The sequence below is a fragment of the Melanerpes formicivorus genome, unplaced genomic scaffold (genome assembly GCF_026170545.1).
Source record: "Melanerpes formicivorus ecotype bairdi unplaced genomic scaffold, bMelFor1.0.p_v2 SCAF_60, whole genome shotgun sequence".
In the NCBI taxonomy this organism is placed as follows: Eukaryota; Metazoa; Chordata; class Aves; order Piciformes; family Picidae; genus Melanerpes; species Melanerpes formicivorus.
In genome coordinates, this window is record NW_027142412.1 from 1,200,375 (window position 1) to 1,223,616 (window position 23,242).

The 23,242-nt window shown below is 47.7% G+C and overlaps 1 protein-coding gene across 6 annotated transcripts in view; it reads left to right on the forward strand.

Annotated features, from left to right (window-relative positions):
* Positions 1 to 23,242, forward strand: part of TAOK3 (TAO kinase 3) — a 120,811-nt gene that overhangs the window by 41,489 nt on the left and 56,080 nt on the right. For all 6 annotated transcript variants that reach the window (XR_010990209.1, XR_010990208.1, XM_068161763.1 and 3 more), the window contains 4 exons: positions 13,595 to 13,681; positions 15,938 to 16,147; positions 21,690 to 21,761; positions 23,073 to 23,174. Coding sequence is in view for 4 of the 6 variants with exons in the window: in XM_068161763.1 (XP_068017864.1) it covers positions 16,028 to 16,147; positions 21,690 to 21,761; positions 23,073 to 23,174 (294 nt within the window). In the remaining 2 variants the exon portion in view is untranslated. The remainder of the gene's footprint in view (positions 1 to 13,594; positions 13,682 to 15,937; positions 16,148 to 21,689; positions 21,762 to 23,072; positions 23,175 to 23,242) is intronic.

Sequence of the window (23,242 nt, forward strand, 5' to 3'; positions counted from 1 at the left end):
TCAGTTTGGGGAGTCTAAGTATAGGAACTCCTGAGGCCATAGCAAAATGTGACTCCAGAGTGCTGGAATAATCTGATGTGGTGATGCTTGCCAGGCTTGCAGGAGGTCTCAGGCAGTTTCAGGCGAGGCAGGGGGGAAGTGGTGGTCAGGAACATGCATTAGTGATGCAGGGTGCCTCTGGTCTGGATTAATATGCATATTAGCACACTCCCTGCATAATGAAAGGGCAGTGGAAACAGCTTCTGTGGCATCTTCCAGCCCTGAAAAAGAGTGGAAGGAAATGAGGACAGCCTCCTGCACCCAGAACCGTGTCTGATTCTCCATCCAGTCAGTGTTGCACTTTATTCCTGCCCCTTCTTGATAGAATCTGGGTAACAGGGCCTGATTCTTTTCTTTTTGAAGGGGTGGCAAAGATGTTCCAAGTGAAGCATGCTGCATGCAGTGAATTTACTTCATGCTACCATTGTCACTTCAAGTACTAAGCATCAGATCATTAGACAGACTCTCTGTTTCTTCTCTGAGCTGTTACCCTCATGGCTGCTTTTTAAAGAATATAGGCCAAATATGAAGCACTTCCTACAGCTCTTCAGGTGGTGGGAGGGGTGTGTGGTGTCCTGAGAACAAGTAAAAGTGGAAGTGAGGAAGTGAAACCCCGTCCCCTGCCTTCTGTCCATCCCAATCCTGAATTACCTCTGTGCCTTTTTCAGTGGAGTTCTCGAGGGAGGGGCTGAATCAGATGAAATTCTTTCCAACCTCTCCTCAAGTGCTGCAATTTTTCTCTTTCTAATTCAGTGTTAGCAAGTGAATTTGTCCATCTGTGTGTAAAATGGAGCGTGTTTTTCTCCTGTGTAAAACTGCAGTCAGAAAAGAGCCTCTGGAGGTGCCATGAGGGATGCAAATGTGAATGTGACCCTAATAAAGAGAAATGTTCCTCCAAGCATATTAATTGTATTTGTGACCCAGCTCTCTCTAAAGCACAACTGCCCAGCCCAAGCTGTGAGGGTTGTGGCAGTGTTTGTGCTTTTTCCTCAAGTGAACTTGGAAGAAGGTGGAGGAAACTTGTGCCTGTGGATTTCTTCCTAAAACAGAAGAAGCTGTGGAAGAGAAAACATGAATATCCCTGGAGATCTGGAACTGTCATGGGACAAATGTGCTAAGGAGGAAATGGACCAGCAGTGATGGAAAAGAGGCATCCAATAGATTGTGCTGGAATAGAATAGACCAGACCAGGTTGGAAGAGACCTTCAAGATCATGTCCAACCTATCACCCAACACCACCTAATCAACTAAACCATGCAACCAAGCACCGGTTTGGGTCCTGTGCTCCATGGCAGTACTCCAGAGTAGGGCAAGAGGAGGAGTAAAAGCCTATTGAAATAGAATCAGTGAATTGTTTTGGCTGGAAAAGCCTTCTAAGGTCATAGAGTCCAACCAGCAACCCAGCACCACCATGGCCATCAAACCATATCACAGTGTGCCAGGTCCACACATCCTGAACACCTCCAGGGGTGGGGACTCCACCACCTCCCTGGGCAGCCTCTTCCAATCCCTGACCTCTCTTGCAGCAAGGAATTTTTCCCTGATCTCCAACCTAAACCTCCCCTGGTACCATTTCAGGCCATTTCCTCTCCTCCTATCCCCTGATACTAGGGAGAAGAATCCAACCCCCACCTCCCTGCAGCCTTCTTTCAGGGAGTTGTAAAGAGCAATGAGGAATGGAAAGCCAGTGGCTGAGGTGTTGTCGTTTAGTGACTGATTGTGTCTTGGCTGAGTTTATCTTTTAGTGACAGCAATCCCATGTGAAACTGAATTGGGGTGGCTTTTTCAAAAGCAGCCTTAGTTCCACTCCTGAAGCAGACTTTGAACACCTGAATGAAGCCATTTAATGATATGGGGGGGGGGGGGGGAATGCCTGTTCTGTATGTTAATGGTTCCAGGCGTGCCTGTAAATAGGTCAGGAGGAGAGCTGGATGTGTTGGAGTCACTGAGGGCAGAGCCAGTTAAAATGATAAAGCCAATGAGTCAAATAGGCAGCTTCTTGAAGTGTTATCTCTGGCTGGCACAGGGGAGACAGGAAGGAAGGAGAGCTATAAAAGGAGAAGTGTGTGGTAGGGAGAGATTCATGGGGCAGCCAGAGGGGTAAGGCAGCAGAGTGTGAGTGTGTGGGGGGGAATACAGTGGAGTGCTTGGAGCTTTCTGGGCTGCTGCTGAAACCAGCAGGGGCACAAGGCTAGCACTCAGGAGCCCTTCTAAACCTCATCACAGGGGAGAATTATCAACATAGGCTGCTTGGTGTAACTCTTCTCCCAGGCAGCCAGTACCAGAACAAGAGGACACAGTCTCAGGCTGTGCCAAGGGAGGTTTAGGTTGGATGTTAGGAAGAAGTTCTATACAGAGAGAGATTGGCCATAGGAATGGGCTGCCTGGGGAGGTGGTGGAGTCACCATCACTGGAGGTGTTCAGGAGGAGACTTGATGGGGTGCTTGGTGCCATGGGTTAGTTGTTTAGGTGGGTTGGATTGGTTGATAGGTTGGACACGAAGATCTTGAAGGTCTCTTCCAACCTGGTTTATTCTTTCTGTAGAAATTGAGAGTTTGGGGATGGGTTATTGAATAGAAAGCTGATAATCATGGAATCATAGAATGATTTGGGTTGGGAGAGACTTTAAAGATCATCTTGTTCCAATCCCTGTCCCATGCAGAGGCACCTTCCACTGGGCCAGCTTGCTCAAGACCTCATCCAGCTTGGCCTTGAACACCTCCAGGGAGAGGGCAACTTGTTCCAGTGTCTCCCCACCCCTCCCTGAGCAACCTGTTCCAGTGTCTCCCCACCCTCACTGGAAAGAATATCTTCCTAATTTCCAGGCTAAATCTACCTTCATCAAGCTTCAATCCATTCCCTCTCACCCTAGCCCTACAAGCCCTTGTCCAAAGTCCCTCCCTCTAGTCCTGTTCAGGTACTGGATGGCCACTCTGAGGCCTGCCAGGAACTTTCTCTTCTCCAGGCTGTTGAAGATCCTTGGATTTCCTTAGAATCCTGAAGACCATATTTCACCCTTGCCTTCTGCTGTCTCACCAAACAGAAGGGGAAAAAATCCCCCAGCCATAACTCACAATGTAGTTTGTTTTGAGAGCTGCTCTGACTCTCCCTGACAAAAAAATACCTTACTTAAGGGTTTTTTCCCCCCTCCCTCTCTATTAGTGCAGTCTGCATCTGGTTTGGGTTTGCTTTAATTCTTTGGGGTTTTTTTTGTGGTTTCTTTTGGGGGGAGGTTGGTTGGTTGGTTGGGTTTTGGGTTAAGGACCTACTGCAGGACTCTCTTTCTGGCCAGTTGTGCTGTGACCTAGCTTCCAGCAAATTGGTATCTGAGTTAATGTTTCTTGCAAAAGGAGAATAAACAGGTTTTAAAATAGAAACCTCTTTCTTTCCACAGTCAAGCAGTGCTACAACAGCAGCTACAGAGCTGCACCAGCACATTGCTGTGGTAAAGGCTCTTCCTTACTGTCTTGTACTAACCTAATGAGCTCCCTTCTTGCCCCAATTGAGACCCCAGGGTTTTCACCTCCTTCCACTACAACACACCTTTTCCCCTGGCTAGTCCAAAGTACCTCTTCAGTAGCATTATACATTAACCTCACTTAAAGCTGGCTTCCTCCAAGGGGCTCCTCAAAGTCATGTCATCTAAGCTAAAACTGGAAACCTCATAGAATTTGTTAGTGTTCAGGTTTATCTTATGTGCTGGGTTGAAGCTTCCTATTCACATCAACTAAGCAGGACTAACTCAACTGGAAGCAGATTTAGGCATAGCCTAAAACTGCCACAAGCTTAGCAGTCATAGAATCACAGAATGGCCTAGGTTGAAAGGGACCTCAGACCTGATCTACTCCAACCCTCCTGCTATGGGCAGGGATGTCTCTCAGCTAGACTTGGCTGCCTAAGGCCTGGCCTTGGATACCTCCAGGGAGGGGGATTTCACAGCCTCTCTGGAAAACCTATTCCAGAGACTCACCACCCTCCTACTGAAGAACTTCTTCCTAAGCTCCAGTCTAACCCTGCTCTCCCTCAACTTCAAACCATTCCCCCTTGTCCTGTCACTAGACACTCTTAGGAAAAGTCCTCCTCCAGCCTTCCTGCAGGTTCCTTTCAGCTATTGGAAGGCAGCTCTAAGGTCCCCCTGCAGTCTTCTCTTTTCTAGGCTGAACAACCCCAGCTGCCTCAGCCTATCCTCATAGCAGAGGTGCTCCAGGTCTTGGATCATCCTTTGGCCTTCCTCTGGACTTGCTTCAACAGTTCTGTGCCCTTCGTATGATGGGGACCCCAGAACTGGACCCAGTATTCAAGGTGGAGTCTGCTGGAAAAGTGATACAAACCTAGATAGGCTTGAAGTCTTACTTCATGTTTAGGATGTAAGTGATCTGCTGGCATGTAAATCTGGTGGGCACCATGATAGCTTCAGTGTCACCTGGGCTGAGCCTCCAGTCCTGAGCTGCAGGTGAGCAGAAGCAGGTTGGGTCTCCCTGCGGTGTCCACGTGGAGAACTGTAGGAGCAGCTCTCTCCAGTTGCTGCCTGTTGTTGCTGCTGTTTGATTGTGTGATGGTCCAAATAGGAACTCTTTAAAAGAAAAAATACCTAAAAATAGCTTAAAAGCACAAAATGGCTTCAGCTCTTTGGAAGCTGTGGCATTAATAGGTAGGAAAGTCTGAGCGTGCTGCTGGTGGCTCTTCAGGCTTTCATAAACAAATTCAATGGCTTCTTGTTTGCCTCTTGAGGAGCACACAGGGTAATGCTCATGAATTTGTAATTGTCTGGAGTTCACTGCCTTTTTTTTAAGCAGCATGGTGAAGAAGTACTGCAGAAGAGAATTCTGCTGGAAGGAGGAAGGCAGTTTCCTCAACTTCCTGACCCACATGAGCTGGTTGGAGGAGAAGAGCTGAGGAAATGTGTGTTTCTCTGTGTGGTGCTGCTTGGGCCTAAGTACATTAGGCTTTAAAATGATTCATGTGTGTTTCCTCCCTGCCAGATGTGCTGGTTGAATTATTTCAAGTGTGCCATGATGAAATCCTATGAAATGTTGTTTTTCAGAGCAAGAAGCCTTTCTCCTTCCTTCCTTTTTTAACTACTCAAGGTTTATGTAGTGACTCAAAGGGTTGGGTTTTTTTTTTTCATTCCTATCAAATAAACCTGTGAAACCCCTCCAGGTTTTATGGAGCCATAGAGTTATTTCAGCTGGAAAAGGCCTCTGGTAGGACTGAATCCAACCATCAACCCAACCCCACCATGGCCATTGAACCATGTCCCCAAGTGCCATGGCCACAGGTTTCTTGAACACCTCCAGGGATGGTGACTCCACCACCTCCCTGGGCAGCCCCTTCCAATCCCTGACCACTCTTGCAGCAAAGAAATTCTTCTTAACATCCAACCTCAACCTCCCCTGGCACAACTTCTCTAAGTTGATGTTGTCTTATTCATGACATGCAGAGAAATTACATTTACTTTCCAATCACGGAATAGAATAAACCAGGTGGGAAGAGACCTTTAAGGTCATCATGTCCAACCCATCATCCAACACCACCTAATCAACTAACCCATGCAGCTAAGCACCCTATCAAGTCTCCTCCTGAACACCTCCAATGAAGAGGACACAGTCTCAGGCTGCACCAGGGGAGGTTTAGGCTGGATGTTAGGAAGACGTTCTACACAGAGAGAGTGATTGCCCATTGGAATGGGCTGCCTGGGGAGGTGGTGGAGTCACCATCCCTGGAGGTGTACAGGAGGAGACTTGATGGGGTGCTTGGTGCCATGGGTTAGTTGTTTAGGTGGGTTGGATTGGCTGATGGGTTGGACACAATGATCTTGAAGGTCTCTTCCAACCTGGTCTATTCTATTCTCCACCACCTCCCTGAGCAGCCCATTCCAATGAGCAATCACTCTCTCTGTATAGAACTTCTTCCTAACCTCCAGCCTAAACCTCCCCTGGCACAGCTTGAGACTGTGTCCTCTTGTTCTGGTTGCCTGGGAGAAGAGACCAATCAGTGCTGCTGCTCAGGGGGAAAAAAATGCTGCTTCAGTGAGACCTGCAAGTTAGGAGTTCAATTCCATACCCCAGGGGCACTGTGCACAGGGCTCACCTTAGTCAGGGAAGCTCTGATTCAGGGATTTTATTGGCGTGAGTAATCGGAATGACCTGATGGTGAGCAGTGGAGAATGCTGAATCAAGGAAGTGTGGGTCAGGCTGGTGTTCAAATGAGCCCTGGCAAAGGGAAATGCTCACAGTTCTGTGTAGAAGGGGAAGCAGTGAAGAGCTGTGATTGCATCCAACTAGTATGCAAATGGGGTGATTGAGCTGGATGGGGCCAGCCTCTTCTCCCTGGTGGCAAGCAAGGGGACTAGAGGAAATGGTGACAAGCTGTGCCAGGGGAGGCTTAGACTGGATGATAGGAAATATTTCTTCACTGCAAGGGTTCTCTAACATTGGAATTGTCTGCCCAGGGCAGTGCTGGAGTCACCATCCCTGGGGGTGTCTGAGTGGTGAATGGACCTGGTACTTAGGGTCAACACTAACCCACATCCCTTCAGTACAGGGCTGAAGGGTCTGGAAGGTCTTTTCTAACCAAGTGTATTCTGTGATGTTGGGGGAAGTTCTGTGAGAAGCAGACAGAAGGAGCATGTGAGGAACCAGCACATGAGTCTCAGCTCCTAACTGTATGACCAGACACCTTTTGTGCTCATGTTCTGGTTGCTTTATCCAGCTTTCCTAGCAGATTGTGTCCTGATTTCTTCAACCTGATCCCCCCCCTGCATCCCCTTAGGGAACACTCTCCTGGTATCTGCAGAGCATTTTCAAATGCCCTGCAAAAATGCTGTTCCTAGCTCCTGAAGGTCACTGGCTACTTCCCCCTTCTGTTACCTACAAATGTTGCTTCTTAGAGATTTGCAGCAAGAATGTGAGAGGACTTGCTGCTTCTAGACCCAAGTGAAATCCCTCCTGAGGATCTTGGAAGCAGTGATTCATTTAAACAAACAAAGGCTGTTGTGCAGTTGCTTTTTGTATCCACTGCCAGCAAACTTGGGATTAGCTTGAGTCTAGGTACCAGAATTGAATTGCTGTACCAGGTATGTGGGTGACAGAGCACTCCAGCAGGCTGCCCCCAGAGCTTGTGGAGCCTCCTTCTCTGGAGGCTTTCAAAACCCACCTGGACATGTTCCTGTGCAGCCTGCCCTAGGTGATGCTGCTTTGGCAGGGGGGTTGGGTTTGATGATCTCTAGAGGTCCCTTCCAAACCATAATATTCTGTGATTCTGGTTCTGTGTTTCTGACTGGTCTGAGAGTTAAAATTAGGTACTAGGAACACCCATGGTGGTTGCTGTCAGGTACATAATGTTTGCTAGAAGAATAATTCTTCATGATCAAAGAAATCACAGAATCCTAGAATGGTTTGGGTTGGAAGGGACCTTCAAGATCATCTGCTTCCAACCCTCCCTTCATGGGCAAGGACACCTTCCACTATACCAGGTTGCTCAAGACCTTGTCCAATCTGGCCTTGGAACACCTCTGGGGAGGGACATTGAAAACCTCCCTGGGTAAATCATAGTCATTAAGGTTGGAAAAGACCCTCAAGATCAAAGAGTCCAACCATAACCCATCTGCCCTGACCACTGAACTATCTTCTGAAGCACCAGATCTACACACTCCTTGAACACCTCCAGGGATGACAACTCCACCACCTCTCTGGGCTGTGTGTTCCAACGCCTCACCACTCTTTCATGAAATAAATGGACACTGAAAAGTCTTTCTCAGAAAGCCAAATCACCTGCTGCTGTGAGCTCATGGGCTGAATGGGCTGTCCATCCCAGACCAGGGTCTGCATGGAGGGGAGCTAGGTGTGGAAAGCACTGGGTGAAGTGTTTGTCTGTGGCCTTGTAGGGAGCCATCTACTGATTAAAAGAAGTTTATAATCGAATCAATAAGGTTGGAAAAGACCTCAAAGATCATCAAAATATGTAACTAACTTAAATTTCTATGTGAGGAGGGCAGATTTAGTCTGCAGATGAGGAAGAAATTCTTTGCAGTGGGGGTGGTGAGCTGCTGGAACAGGTTGCCCAGGGAAGCTGTGGATGCCTCCTCCCTGTGTGTTCAAGGCCGGGTTGGATGAGGCCTTGAGCCATGTGGTCTAGTGTGAAGTATCCCTGCCTATATCGGGGGGGTTGGAACTAGAATAGAATAGACCAGACCAGGTTGGAAGAGACCTTCAAGATCATTGTGTCCAACCTATCATCCAACACCACCCAACCAACTAAACCATGCAACCAAACACCCTGCCAAGTCTCCTCCTGAACACCTCCAGTGATGGTGACTCCACCACCTCCCCAGGCAGCCCATTCCAATGGGCAATCACTCTCTCTGTGTAAAACTTCCTCCTAACCTCCAGCCTAAACCTCCCCTGGTGCTGCCTGAGACTGTGTCCTCTTGTTCTGGTGCTGGCTGCCTGGGAGAAGAGACCAACCTAGATGATCTTTAAGGTCATTTCCAACCCAAACCATTCCCTGAATCTATGACTGTGGTGGGACTTGGGCACCTTTTTGGAACTCCAAAGGTTTCTTTCTTGGGCCAGTTTCTGTCAGCTGCATTTATCTGAGAATTCCCTTCTTCATGTTGTCTTCCAGAGTTGTGGAGATGAGGTAGAGGCCACCAGGAAGAAAGGAGAGTCTGTGTTTGTAATTCCTGGGGGGGAGAAAAAACAGTTCTGGTATAAAATTATTTCCCCCCTAAATATCTAAAAATGAATGCATGAGCCATGTCATGTTGCTCCTCCTATGAGTGGAATCTGCTGCTGTTCCACCCTGTTTCCTGCAGTTTGTTTTTCCTGCTTGAAGTGGAAAACTTTGTCCTTGTTTTGGGAAGTCCTGTGGTGTAATTGGGAGCTAAAAGTAATTTTATGTACTCCTGTGTGCGTTTGAAAGGGGCCCATGGTGGTGTGAGATGCAGTGCAAGTTGGTTTACACATTTGCACTGAGTAGGGTGAAGCTGGGATGCTTGTAGGGTGTGGAGATGTTGCTGTGTGCTGGGAGTGAAGGATGCTGGGCAGAGTGCTGGTCGTTAGTCAGCTTCATAGGAACACAGACTGGTTTGGGTTGGAAGGGGCCTTCATGATCATCCAGTTCCTATTTGTGCTTGGGATTGCCCTACCCTAGTTGCAGGACCTTGCACTTGGCCTTGTTGAGCTTCATGAGGTTGGCATGGGCCCGCCTCTCAAACCTGGCCAGGTCCCTCCAACGTGTCAGCTGCGCCACACAGCTTGGTGGCATCTGCAAACGTGCTGAGGGTGCACTCAATGGCACTGTCCATATCACTGGCAAAGGTGTTAAACACCACTGGACCCAGTGCAGACCCCTGAGGGGCACCTCTTGTCACTGATCTCCATTTGGACATTGAGCCATTGCCTAGGACCATCCAGCCAAGTCCTTATCCAGCAAGTGGTCCATCCCTCGAGTCCATGTTTCTTCCAGTGTAGAGGTCAGGATGTCATGTGGAGCTTGAGAAAGAAAAGAACCAAGTATCTCAACTCTTCTGACACCATGCTCTGTGAAGACATCTACAGAAGTTGAGTGGCCATGTGTAACTGCTCTCTTGGACACAAATGTAGGTTTAGATCCATGGGATGTTTGGGAATGTGGGTACTTCAGCTCTTCATAGAGGCTCTTCCTGTTGTGTTGTTGCTTCCTTTACATTCAGGTCAAGCTCTTTCCTGTTGTTATTCCTGGAGGTCATAAATGGTAGCAAGGAGGTTTTAGTGTAAATATAAACCTGATTGAGGATCTTATCAATATCTAAGGGGCAAGGGTCAAGAGGATGGGTCAGACTCCTCAGTGGTGCTCAGCAACAAATCCAGGGTCATCAGACAGAAACAAGAACACAGGAGGTTCCACCTAAACATGAGGGAAAAATTCTTCACTTTGAGGGTGACAGAGCACTGGACTAGGCTGCCTGGAGAGATGGTGGAGCCTTCTTCTCTGGCAAGATTCCCAGACAACCTGAACACAGCCCTGGCCAGCCAGCTGGGGGTGACCCTGCTTTAGGGACCAGATGCTCCCTAGGGGTCCTTCCTGCTGCCCACTTTGCTGGGAGTGTGTGATAGGCAGCAAAAGCCACGATGCACACTGTGTGAATGTGAGGCTTGCTTCTGATTGAAGACACTCTGCTTTTCCTTAAACTGGTGGGAGAAAACCCACTTGTTTGCTGTAGTAATGAGGCTTGTTGACAGCATTATTGATGGTCCAGACTGTGAGTAGTTTGCAGTCACTAGTCTCCTTCTCTGGGGACTTTCAAGACTTGCCTGGGTGTGTTCCTGTGTGACCTGCCCAAAGTGGTCCTGCTTTGGCAGGGGGTTGGACTTGATGATATCTGGAGGTCCCTTCCAACCCCTACCATTCTGGGGTTCTGTGGTCATGCCTTGTTCATATCAATAGTATGCTCCTAATTGCTCCCAACTGTTCCTTTATCCTCTACCATCATTCTCTGCTGGAACTCCATGGTGAGACCTGCTGTCCTCCTGCCTCAGTGACTAGAAGCACCAGGTTATTGTGCTGTTTAGTGTAAGTAAGGAGTAGAGAATCCTTGAACCCCTGTGATGAGATAACAAAGGGCCAGAACTCCAGCAAGAGCTCCCTGCTCCATTGAGAGGGTGAATTGCATTCCTGGGGTGCTGTGTCTGAAGGGTGGCAGAGGATGGAAGCAGTACAGCAAACTGCTCTAAACAGATTTGCTTCATGGGCTGAAGTTGTGCCAGGGGAGGTTTAGGTTGGATATTGAGAAGAATTTCTTTGCTGCAAGAGTGGTCAGGGATTGGAAGGGGCTGCCCAGGGAAGGTGATGGAGTCCCAATCCCTACAGCTGTTCAAGAACCTGTAGATGTGGTGCTTCAGGGTATGGTTTAGTGGTCTTAGTAGGTAGGTTACAGTTGGACTCAATGATCTTAAAAGTCTTTTCCAACCTTAATGATCCTATGCTTGTATAGGAACACAAATGTTTTGCACTTGTAGCTTTCAGTGAAGTTCTTCAGCCTTTCACTCTCGCTTTGGGCCACTGTGCACTGGGCAGGTCACAGAGGGCCTGGTGGTTCCCATCAAGAGCTGGATTTGCAGGTGACTGCTTACTTTGCTTTTCTTTGGTTGTGACATTGCTGTGTGGATGTGTCCAGCATCACACTGTTGGACACACACAATATTCTTGTCACAATGTGCTCTGTAACTGTCACTAGGGAAGGTTTTTTTCTCAGGTGATATTTGACATGCTTCTCTTGACATAATTTCTGGGGCTGGATGGACTCTCCAGAACTCACCTCGTTTTCCTAGCCCCTTGGAGTGATGCACAAGCAGTTTGTCCTCCAAGGCAGGCATTTTTCACTGGTGACTGTTGAAAAGAGAGCTTTCATTTCTAGGTAGGCAGGCTGAGGCATCTCCAAAGGGCCTTGTCTGAGCAAAATGCTGAGCTCACAAACTGTGAAACCCTTGAGTCACTTCCCTAAGTCACTGCCAGTGTGATGAATGCTGTTTTCATTTGAGGTGTTCAGAACATGCAGAGTCTCAAATGCTGCTTTAGCTGTGCTTGTTGAAGGGTGAAGAGTAGAAATCAAGCTGCTTCTCCCTACTATCAGGTGATAGAAGGAGAGGTCTCAAATTGTGCCAGGGAAGGTTTAGGTTGGATGTCAGGAGAAATTTCTCTCCTAAAAGGGTGGTAAGGCATTAAAGCAGGCTGCCCAGGGAGGGGATTGAGTCCCCATCCCTGGGGACTGCAATACCTGAAGGGAGCCTACAAGAAGGCTGCAGAGGGACTGTTCACAAAGGCCTGCAGTGATAGGAAGGGACAGTGGTTTCAAAGGAGGGGAGATTTAGCCTGGATGTTAGGAATGAGTTCTGCATCATGAGGGTGATGAAACACTGGAACAGGTTGCTCAGGGAGGTAGTTGAGGCTCCATCTCTGGGGATATTCAAGGTGAGGCTGGACAAGGCTCTGAGCTAGTGGAGGGTATCCCTGCTGACTGCAGGGGTGTTGGGCTAGATGACCTTTGGAAGCCCCTTCCAACCCAAACCATTCTTTGATGCTGTGTAGTTGTGGGGTTATGGCTTCGTGGTGGACTTGGTAGAACTTGAGTCTACTGCTGGGCTCTGATCTTGAAGGTCTCTTCCAACCTGAATGATTCTCTGAACACACTAACCCTGCTGAGAAGGCCTGCTTGTTGCACAGCCTTGCTCTGTCTCTCCTAAGTGGAGAATGAATTGCTGTTTAGGGCTTAAAGCCTTGACACTTAGTTTCCCAGTCCACCCTTGACTATCCAAGCTGCTGCTGCTGCTGCACAGACTTTGTTTGTGGCCAGAGAAGTTGGTTTGACTAGAGATGGCTAAATTGTTTTCTTCACCACTTTGTTTTTATTGTTCTGAAGCCAAATGGCTGGGTTTGGTTTTTGTTTTTTTTCACTTGGCTGACAAATGCCAGACCTGAAATTCAGCATTCTTTGCCCCTGTCTGCAGGCATGGAGTAAATATAGCACCTTTGGGTGAGGCCAATCAGCTGAGAGTGAATAATCATCTCATTCAGCTGGCTTTTGTCATCTGTTTATTCTGGAGGATTTGGTTTTATTTTCAACTGAACATGGCAGAGCCTTTTTTTTTTTTCCCCCTGCTGCTCCACAAATAGCTTTTGAACAGCTCAATAGTATTGCCCTCTGCTGAGAACAGGAGACAGAAATAGCTGCCTTTGGGTGCTGTAGCTACCAGCAGGAAGGCTTCTGCTGGTGTGTTTCTCCCCAACACATGGGAAGATGAGTTGCTTGTTGGGTATGAATTCATGTGGACATTAATTCAGGTTTTGACAGTGTAATTACTGCAGTGTGCTTTACTTGGAAGTGTTTCTGCTGTGGATGTGTCTGTGTGATAACCTTTGCTGTAAGGGCAAGCTAATTCCAAGCTCTGGCTGTGCTTGATTGCAAGGAGAGGATGACTGTGGCTCTTTTGGGGGCATTGCTACACCGGTAGGCATGGGTGACTGCAGTGAGCTGTATCCTTAACCATGAGCAATCCAGCCCTGATTTCAGCTGATGGCTCTGACTGGTTGCCCTCCTTTTTCATCTTTTCATTGCTCATTCTCTCCTCAGTGGAATCCAACAGCATTTGACTTATTAATGCCTAGGACTTTTCTTTGAAGTCTTGCATGTCATTGGGTGCAACATCCTGAGCAAAGTAATGCTCAGCTGTGAGAGCTTCAGCCTTTTTATAGGCAACTTGATCAGTCTGAGAGCAGACTTCCACACTCCTCCTATGCCCCAGCAAGCTGAAGTGTCTTTATAAAAGCCAAAGAACTTGGCATTTCATCTCTTTTCCTGCTTTCCTGTCTTTCACTGATAGCTCAAGGGCTGGAAGACACAGAAGTGCAGGAGGAGAGCCCATCAGCAGTCCCAGGCAGTGCTCCTTTAGCTGAATGTTCAGATGGTGCCTTGGTGGTCCATGGTCTTTTCCAGATGTGGTGGTTTTGTGGATTAGCATCAGGTATAAAGCTTGAAATACCTTTTCCCAACACTGATATTTGTTTTCCTTTGCAGAATAGGGGCTGGGAGGACGAGAGCACAGGACAATGCTGCTGAAAGGAATCTGAGCCACAGAGCATGTGTTGTGCCACAGTTACCCAGGTATGCTGCAGCAGAGCACTTCCCTGCACCTCTGCTGACCCATGCTTCGTGGGGCTTGTGGCTCCATTACTTGTCAGCCTCAGCCAGGGGAACTGTCTCAGCCCCAGGCCAAAATTAGGCTGTGCTTTCATCCCTCCATCTGGATGACACTTACAGCCTGCAACCTTCTGAAGCCTGCTTCCTGTGTTCTAGTTTTAATTCTACCAGATTGCTAAGTTCCAGCTGTTCTCTCTTGCCTGTCTCTTGCTATCATGAGGTAGGGTGAACCTTTCAATGCATGCTTTCACAAGTTCCTGTACTTGTAAGCACAGAGAAGATGTGGCCTCAATAAAAGAGGTGCTGAACTACATACCTGGAAGTAGTTCTGAGATTTACTCCAGGGTGTTAGAAACTGCTCCAGTGGACTCACCTGCAGGTAACCTGCTGGGTTTCAGAAGCCAGAAGCAGATGGGTAGAGGCACCTGTCTAGTGTTTACTGAACCAATGCAGGCTTTTCAGGGTGTTTTGGTAGGAAGTGTGACACTTTCTGATGTTTTGGGGTTGGTTTTTCCACATAAATGAAATTTTAGGGATGGATATCTAAGATGTTCATTTAAGCACAACTCAGTTCTGTGCTGTCTTAAACTACAGAAAGGGGTGAAGGAGGTGAAGCTCTGCCCTCTGTGGTGAGGGTCTAGGAGCTTTCCAAAGCAGCTCTGTGAGCTGGGAGCCATCACTGCCCAACAGCACTTTTTAGCTCTGGAAAATAAATAAATACCTGGAAAATCATATGATTGTGAGAGGTTTCTGTAGGATAGAAGCTGACTTTTCTACTAGCACCAGCTGGCAAGTGGGAGGAGAGAAATAAAGCAAACAAACAGCAGAGGAAAAGGAGGGAGGGATAATGGTGGTAGTCTAAAAACTGACACACTAGGAGACCAGCATGAGGAGTAACAAACTCCTATCACAGGATGTTTTTGCATAGCAACAGGACTTGTGTCTTCAAGTGGACCTTAGTGTTAAGTGCAGCACTTGCTTCCTGTGGGAGATAAAGAGCTGTTTTGCTCTGAATGTGTTTTAATCTCTCTATCTAAATTGGACTAATAATTAAAACAGAATTAGCTGGAGGAAACAATAGTGAAGTCGATTGTTCCTGAAAGGGTTTCCTCTTATTTTGCTGCTGGAGGAGGGGGGGGAGCGGAAATGTGTGTGAAGGGAAACAGAGGAAACACACATAGCCAGGGAGGTGATTCTCCCTCTCTACTCTGCTCTGGGGAGACCCCACCTGGAGTACTGCATCCAGTTCTGAAGCCCCTATTGCAGGAAGGAACTGGAGGTGCTGGAAGGTGTCCAGAGAATAGAATAGACCAGACCAGGTTGGGAGAGACCTTCGAGATCATCGCATCCAACCTATCATCCAGGGCCACGAGGATGAGCAGAGGGCTGGAGCTGCTCTGCTATGGGGACAGACTGAGGGAGTTGGGGCTGTTCAGTCTGGAAAAGAGAAGGCTCTAAGGAGACCTAATTGTGGCCTTCCAGTATCTGAAGAGGGCTACAAGAAAGCTGGGGAGGGACTTGAGAGGCCTTGAGCACAAGCCCCATGAGGAGAGGCTGAGGCAGCTGGGATTGTTTAGCCTGGAGAAGAGGAGGCTCAGGGGGGACCTTATTGCTCTCTACAACTACCTGAAGGGTGGTTGTGGCCAGGAGGGAGTCAGTCTCTTCTTTCTAGCAACCAGCACAAGAGGACACAGTCTCAAGCTGTGCCAGGGGAAGTTTAGACTGGAGGTGAGGAGAAAGTTCTTCACTGAGAGAGTCGTTCGTCATTGGGATGTGCTGCTCAGGGAGGTGGTGGAGTCCCCATCCCCGGAGGTGTTCAAGACTGGTTTGGATGTGGCACTTGGTGCCATGGTTTAGTCATGGGGTCTGTGGTGACAGGTTGGACTTGATGATCTTTGAGGTCTCTTCCAACCTTAGTGATACTGTGACTTTTGAGGGTGTCAGGGAGTGATAGGATTAAAACTAGAAATGGGTAGATTCAGATTGGATGTTAGGAAGAAGTTCTTCCCCATGAGGGTGGTGAGAGACAGGCACAGGCTGCCCAGGGAGGTGGGGGAAGCCTCATCCCTGGAGGTTTTTAAGTCCAGGCTGCATGTGGCTCTGAGCAACCTGCTGTAGTGTGAGGTGTCCCTGTCCATGGCAGGGGGGTTGGAACTAGCTGATCCTTGAGGTCCCTTCCAAGCCTAACACTTCTGTGATCCTATGTTTTTTCCCCACCAGGTGCTGAATGCTAGCTACAAACCACTTTGTCGATGAAGGAAGAAACCGATTGGGAAGTCGAAAGCACAAACTAGTTCGTAAGACTTCAACATGCGCAAAGGGGTGCCAAAGGACCCAGAGATAGCTGACCTCTTCTACAAAGATGATCCTGAAGAAATATTTGTGGGCTTACATGAAATTGGGCATGGAAGCTTTGGAGCAGTGTACTTTGTAAGTACAGGTTTTTTGCCTCCTTTTGTGGGAGACAAAGCCACGTGCAGAGACCTCGCGGAGGTCTTCAGCATTCTTTGAGCTCTGAGCAATTTGTTTGTGTTAGCTTTCCTCAAACACCTCGCCAGAAGTGTTCCAGAGCACTCCTCAGCTCTTCACTGTTACAGCTGTTAGTTATAGTAGCAGCTGAGTACAGTTTTAATAGTGCACCCACTGCATTCAGTTTGGGGCTCCCCAGTTCAAGAGGGGCGGGGAGCTGCTGGAGAGGGTCCAGCAGAGGGCTGTGAGGATGAGGAGGAGACTGGAGCACTGTCCTAGGGGAGAGGCTGAGGGTCCTGGGGCTTTTTAGTCTGGAGAAGAGAAGACTGAGAGGGGATTTAATGAATGTTCATAAATATCTGAGGGATTAGTGTCAGGAGGGAGGGGACAGGCTCTGCTCACTTGCTCCCTGTGACAGGGCAAGGGGCAATGGATGGAAGCTGCAGCACAGGAGGTTCCACCTCAACACAAGGGGGAACTTTTTCACTGTGAGGGTCACAGACCACTGAAACAGGCTCCCCAGAGAGGTTGTGGAGTCTCCTTCTCTGGAGACTTTCAAGGCCTGTCTGGATGCATTCCTCTGTGACCTGAGCTAGATTCCATGGTCCTGCTCTGGCAGGGAGGGTTGGACTCGATGATCTCTTTGGGTCCCTTCCAACCCCTGTGACATCCTGTGATCCAGGTTAAGTATATGGTATCTTGTGCTATCTGATGCTGAAAGTTGAATTTAAACAGTTGGAGATTTATTTGCCAAACTGGAATTTCAGGATGCTCTGCTTGGTGCTCATATGCCTGTCAACCAGTGCAAATTAATAGATCCAGTGAGTTAATGATTCCAACTGTGTTTGGAGTTAAAAGCCACTTTTGGTAATGAATTGATGTTGTGGCTGCTTGGATAAAGATACCATGGAAGTCACTCCAGATTGCACTCAGGCTTTTGAATGATTTCTCTGCTGCTCTGGTAGTGGAGACTGCACCAAAAGAAGCGTGGCCCAGCAGATGGAGAGAGGTGATTCAGCCATTCTGCTCTGGTGAGACCTCACCTGCAGTACTGTGTCCAGTTCCAGGAGCCCCAGCACAAGAGAGACATGGACCTGCTGGAGTGGGACTAGAGGAGGGCCAAAAAGATGATCAGAGGGCTGGAGAACCTTTCCTATGAAGAACTGAGTTCAGCCTGGAGAGAAGGCTCCAGGCAGACCTTATAGCTACGTTTCAGTATCTGAAGGGAGGTCCTACAGGAAGATGTTGGGGAGGGACTGTTCAGGAGGGCTTATGGGTGATAGGACAAGGGACAGCAGTTTGAAACTGGAGTAGGGGAGATTTGGGTTGGATATCAGGAGGAAATTCTTCACAGTGAGGGTGGTGAAATACTGGAACAGGTTGCCCAGGGATGTGGTTGGGGCCCTGTCCCTGGAGACATTCAAGATCAGCCTTGATGTGGTCCTGGTCAGCCTGATCTAGCCAGAGATGTCTCTGCTGTCTGCAGTGATGTTGGACGAGATGACCTTTGAGGGTTCCTTCCTGGAGGTAGCTTTGAAAGGTCATTTTGGTTTGCTGCTTTCCTTGTCCCCATGTTCATCTCATAACAGACTGTCTTCAATAGCAAATGTTTGCATGGCAAAGGAGAGAGAAAGTCCTGAAAGGAATGAGAATTCCAGCAGGAAGGAAGGATTGTGTTAATTGCAGCAGTCAAGAGAGCTGAATCTGGCAAGGGAGGAGAATAGTGTTCATACAGTTAGTATCAAACAGAGCCAAAGCCAAAATACTGTATTTAGAAAGAATTCAAACCTAATTGCTACTGATGAAGCTAAAATAGGATTCAGTAGGAAAAACAGGCAAATGAAAGCTGCTTGACAGCAAGGCCAGCCACTCCAGGAGATCAGGCTCACTAGAACTGGGATTTCTAAATACCAGACATGAAACTGTTTAGAATGGGTGTCCTTACACCTGCAGCTCCAGAAGCTGGCAGTAGTAATTGTAAACACTCTAACTCAGTCTTCATAGCTGTGTGAAGTGATGGAGGGGTTGGTGGAACTGTTGCTAGCATGGGAGAGGAGCCTGATGTTCTGTGTCAGATAAGCAGTGCCTCTTGGCTTTGGGGGATAATTACCTAATTCCTCAGTGTTTAACCTGGGAGCTGTGATGCAGAGGGGGGTCTACCATGGGGATTTTCAGAGGTAGAACAGGAACTTAGATGGTGGAGTTTAAGAGACAGGTTGGTGAACACCTAGTATTAACTGTACTGCATGTGTAAGAGGATGGGGCTCTCAAACTCACAGCATGTGCTGATCCACTCCATGAGAAGGAGGTTTATTCAGATGGGAGTAGGGAGGACCTGGCCAGTGCTTTTCAAAACCAAAGGGAAAGGCTGTGTGGTATGATGTAGGGTAAAGATGACGCAGTGAAGGTGCCACCTTCTATCATTCAGCTCTGGTGTCCAGAAGTTCCTTGGAAGAGCATGAGGAGTACTAGAGGTCTTGTCTACCAAGCAGGCCTACAAGTGAGATGCCACTATGGCTAGGTAAAAGAGTTGTGATTCCCTGCTGCCTCTCTTCCCCTGCATGCTTCAGTGAACTGGGCTGTGCTTTCAAACCATGACAGAGTTCAGCCAGACTGCAGCTTCTTGCAGTGTCCTGGCAGCAGCCACATCCTCCCAGCCTGATGGTGATTACAGCCATGCCTGTAGTAATATTGCTGCAGTAACATGGTAATTAGATGCATCACCACTTCACTGTGGTGCAGGCACACTTCTTGGCCACTGTTTGAAACTTGAGCTTCCCTTCCTGTTGCATAAAGCACTTGGCATCCACTAGGTTGTTCTTTGGAGTCTTTGCCCTCTCCTGCTCTGTAGCTAAGTCACAAGCAGGAACTCAACCTGTGTGCAGTTGTCAGTGCACAGTAGCCTGAGATCCATCCAGTCACCTGCAGATGATCTCTAGCTGTACCCTGCTTTGTATGGATCAGGCCAGAGCTTCTCCCTGCCATGCAGGGCATGCCATGCATCTTTTGTTTTGGTTTTCCTCCTTCTTAAAACCTTTCATAGCCTGTCTTACACCTTGAATCTTGTGCATCTTGGAGGGAGAGAAGAGCTAAGATCTTGGCTCATCATAGCAAGATTCCAAGGATCCTGGTAGCAAAAGAGGAGAATAGGTCAAAAAACCTTTGAAGGGGCTTTCTAGAGAATCCAAAAGAATGGGGAAGAGACTTCAGATACATCAGACAAAAGGAGCAGGGTGTGGATTGTGATGCTGTTGGTACATAACTGATGCTACTACCAACAGCAGGTGCCTTGGTCTGTACCTTGTCACTGTTGTTGTTGTGAATTAATGTGATTATCCTGCTATAAACTTCCATCTGAGCTCAGTTTGTGCAAGCTGTTTTGCTTTCCAGTCTGCTATTGCCAAGGCTTGGCAGGATAATTTTAAATTTCTGGGGTTTGGGGTTTTTTTTTTTGCATGCAAGAAATGATAACTTCACATATCAGAAAGCTAAGAAGAAATACATCACTTCTCACAAGGTTTTAAAGTTGATTCTGACTTGGCTTGAAACCAAGTAAGTTGACTTCAAGCTTCAGAAGAATAGTTTTCATCTGAAACAACCTACTTCTATCCACCTTAAAAAACAGGGAAAGGTGATAAAGGAGGTGAGAGCAGTGCAGAAGGAGGTTTTGCAAGCAAAAAGGGCTTGGTTTCTGCCAAGCTTTTCGTTGAAGATCTGCAAATAGAGCCAAAACCCCTTCAGCAAGTGGCTATTTCTGTCAAGTGTGCTTGTACAGCCCTTTAAGTTAGTTCAGTCAGAAGGATCCTAGGCACTTGGTACAGCAAGAGCTTCACCCACAACTCTGAGAACATGGCAGTGTGCCATGCAGCTATGAGGTATGGCTGGAATGAGAGATACCAGGCTCCTGTGAAGGTACCTGGAATTAATGCCCCAGAAATACACCAGCATTAATTCCTCTCTTTGAGTGAAGTACTCGTGATCTTTTAGTTGCCAAGTCAGGCTGGTGGGTGGGTAGGAAGGATTTTGCCTTATCCAGAAGGTCTTTGTTTTCTGCTTTCTCCAGCTCATTTGAGGAGTGTGTGCTGTGAAGGGTCTGGGGTGTGTCAGCTCACTTGAGTAATTCCTGTGCTCTCTTGCTTGAGCCAGTGTCGTTTTCCCTTTGAAGTCCCTGATGCATCAGGAAACGTCTCACTAATACATCACTTGAAAGTGTAACACTCATCCTCTCAGGCAGCTGAGAGGAGGATTTACCACATTTAGCTTCTATTGTATTTGAAGCTTTTAACTGTCACCAATTTTTTGTCCCCCAAATGGTAAATGCTTGGAGGTCCAGGGATTTCAACAGCTCCTTTTAAGACTGCAACCTTCAAGCTCCCTGTCCTAAGCACGCAGAAACGAGGGCAGTGCCAATCCAGTCAAGTAGAGCTCGCTCTGAAACTGAGTTTTCAGTCTCTAAGCACCACCCCTGTGTCACACAGGCTGCAGGAAAGCTGAATTTTTGATGACTGAGTAATATGCCTAGCAAAGCAGCTCTGGTGTGGTGAAAGGAAGGTTGCTTTTTGGGTTGAGGTAGCTTCCAGAATGAAGCATGGGCTTGAAAGTGGAAAGTGAAATAGCTGTTGAACAATGTCTTTATTGGTTTCTTAGGAAAAGATTTTCCCAGAGGTTTACCTAAAAGTGTTTTCCTACAGTTCCAGTACAACTGTGACTTGCATGTTGGCAGTGGGTGCAAGGTTGGGCCAAGGGAGGGACAGAATCACAGAATGTTAGGGGGTGGAAGGGACCTCCAGGGACCATTGAGTCCAAATCCCCTGCCAAAGCAGGTCATGCAGGAACACATCCAGGCAGGTTTTGAAAGTCTCCAGAGGAGCCTCCACAACCTCTCTGGGCAGCCTGCTCCAGTGCTCTGTCACTCTCACTGTAAAAATGTGTCTCCTGATGTTGAGGTGGAACCTCCTGTGTTCAAGCTCTTACCCACTGCTCCTGGTCCTATCACTGGGCACCACCAAAAAGAGCCTGGCACCTTCATCTTGACACCCACCCCTCAGATATTTATGGACATTGATAGATTCCCCTCTTGGCCTTCTCAAGACTAAACAGCCCCAGGTCCTTCTTCCTAGGAGAGATGTTCAAGTACCCAAATCATCCTTGTAGCTCTCCATTGGACTCTCTCTAGCAGATCTCCATCTCTCTTGAACTGGGGAGCCCAAAACTGGATACAGTAGTTCAGATGTGGTCTCACCAGCGCAGAGTAGAGAGGGAGGAGAACCTCCCTAAGCCTGTTGGAGGTGAGTATTGACAGATAAAGCAAGGGAAAAGTGTCATAGTAGTTGTCTGGTAGCTTGTATCACAAGGAAGGTGTCTCTGAAGTGTAGGAGCTTGCAAGGATGTGATATAGGAGGAAAAAAGCCTGCATTTGCCACAGGCACAACTCACTCCATGGGGAGGCAAAGAAACACCAGAATCACACTTATTTCAATCTGTTTCTTTTTCCTTACTCCAGGCTACAAATTCCCACACTAATGAGGTGGTGGCAGTCAAGAAAATGTCCTATAGTGGAAAGCAAACGAATGAGGTAAGAAGAAGAAAGCCAATTCTGCGTGCAGCAGCTGTTGCAACCACAATGGGAAGCTGAAGAGTGAAATTAACTGCAATATTTCCTTTGACCCTAGCAGATCAGCTTTTTAATGCTCACTTCCATAGGAAGCATGGAGGTCTGGTGGGCAAATGAGCAGCTTATGCTAATTTTGACAAACAGTTGAGTTTAAGAAAGTGAATGGGAGTGGAGCCTGCGTGTGTGGTGGCTATTTCAGGGGTGATTTCAATAATCAATGCATGAGGAGCTACTGGAGCCATCAACATAGCTCTCAGAGGTGTCAGCTGACAGGTACAGCTGGCTTCATAACCATTTTTAGGAGCTCCAACCTAAAGCTGCATACACCTGGTGTTCAGAGTGTCAGCCTCACTGCAAGAGTATCAGACTCACTTCAGTTGCTGCTTGGTAGTGGCTCTTCTTGTTTTTCTGCTTTGAAATGGGATTAACTCTGATGGGTTGGTGCATTGACATGACCTTAGAGCTGCCTTCTGACACCTGAAGGGATCCTACAGGAAGGCTGGAGAGGGACTTCTCATAAGGGTGTCTAGAGACAGGACAAGGAATTGTTTGAAGCTGAGGGAGAGTAGGTTTAGACTGATGTTAGGAAGAAGCTCTTCAGTAGGAGGGTGGTGAGGCTCTGGAATAGGTTTTCCAGTGAGGTTGTGGGTGCCTCCTCTCTGGGGATGTTGGAGGCTAGGTTGGATGAGGCCTTAAGCAGCTGAGTCTAGTTGAGAGGTGACCCTGCCCTTGGTGGAGAGGTTGGAGCAAATGATCTCTAAGGTCCTTTCCAACCTGGGCCATTCTATGTTTCAAACTTATTTTTGTGGCTCTTGGTCTCCTAACTGTGCTGAGGTCTTTTAAATGTCAGTGGATTTGTGCTGTGTAGCAGAAGGAAGCAAACAGCTAACCCTTAATACCTCTATCACATGGAGGTGGTGGTGTCTTTTGGGGCAGCTGGAGTGGTTACTAAGCTTGAGGCCACTGAACAGTTCAATGTGCAGAGCAGTGGCAGTGCTTGAAGCAAAATGTATGGCCATCAAAATGAGGAAAAAGTACTTTGCAATCCTCCAGCTGCTTAAATATGTTGGGTGGGAGTCTGGGCCTCAGTGCCATAGGGATCCAGACAACTGATGGGCAGTTGTGCTCTTGCAGTCATGACTTTTGCCACCTTCCCTTTGTAATATAGTTTTGTGCTTGCTTTTCAGACTGTGCTGCAGTGTGTGGTGTATGAGAGTGTGAGAGATTAACAGATTTATTTCTCTTCTTTTTTTTGCCTGTTTTTTTAATCAGAAATGGCAGGATATCATCAAAGAAGTCAAGTTTCTCCAACAGCTGAAGCACCCCAACACCATAGAGTATAAGGGCTGTTACCTGAAAGAGCATACAGCATGGGTGAGTGTGTGATGTGGCATTTCCAGGTCTCCAGTGAGCAGGAAATGTCCAGTACAGCAAACACTGAG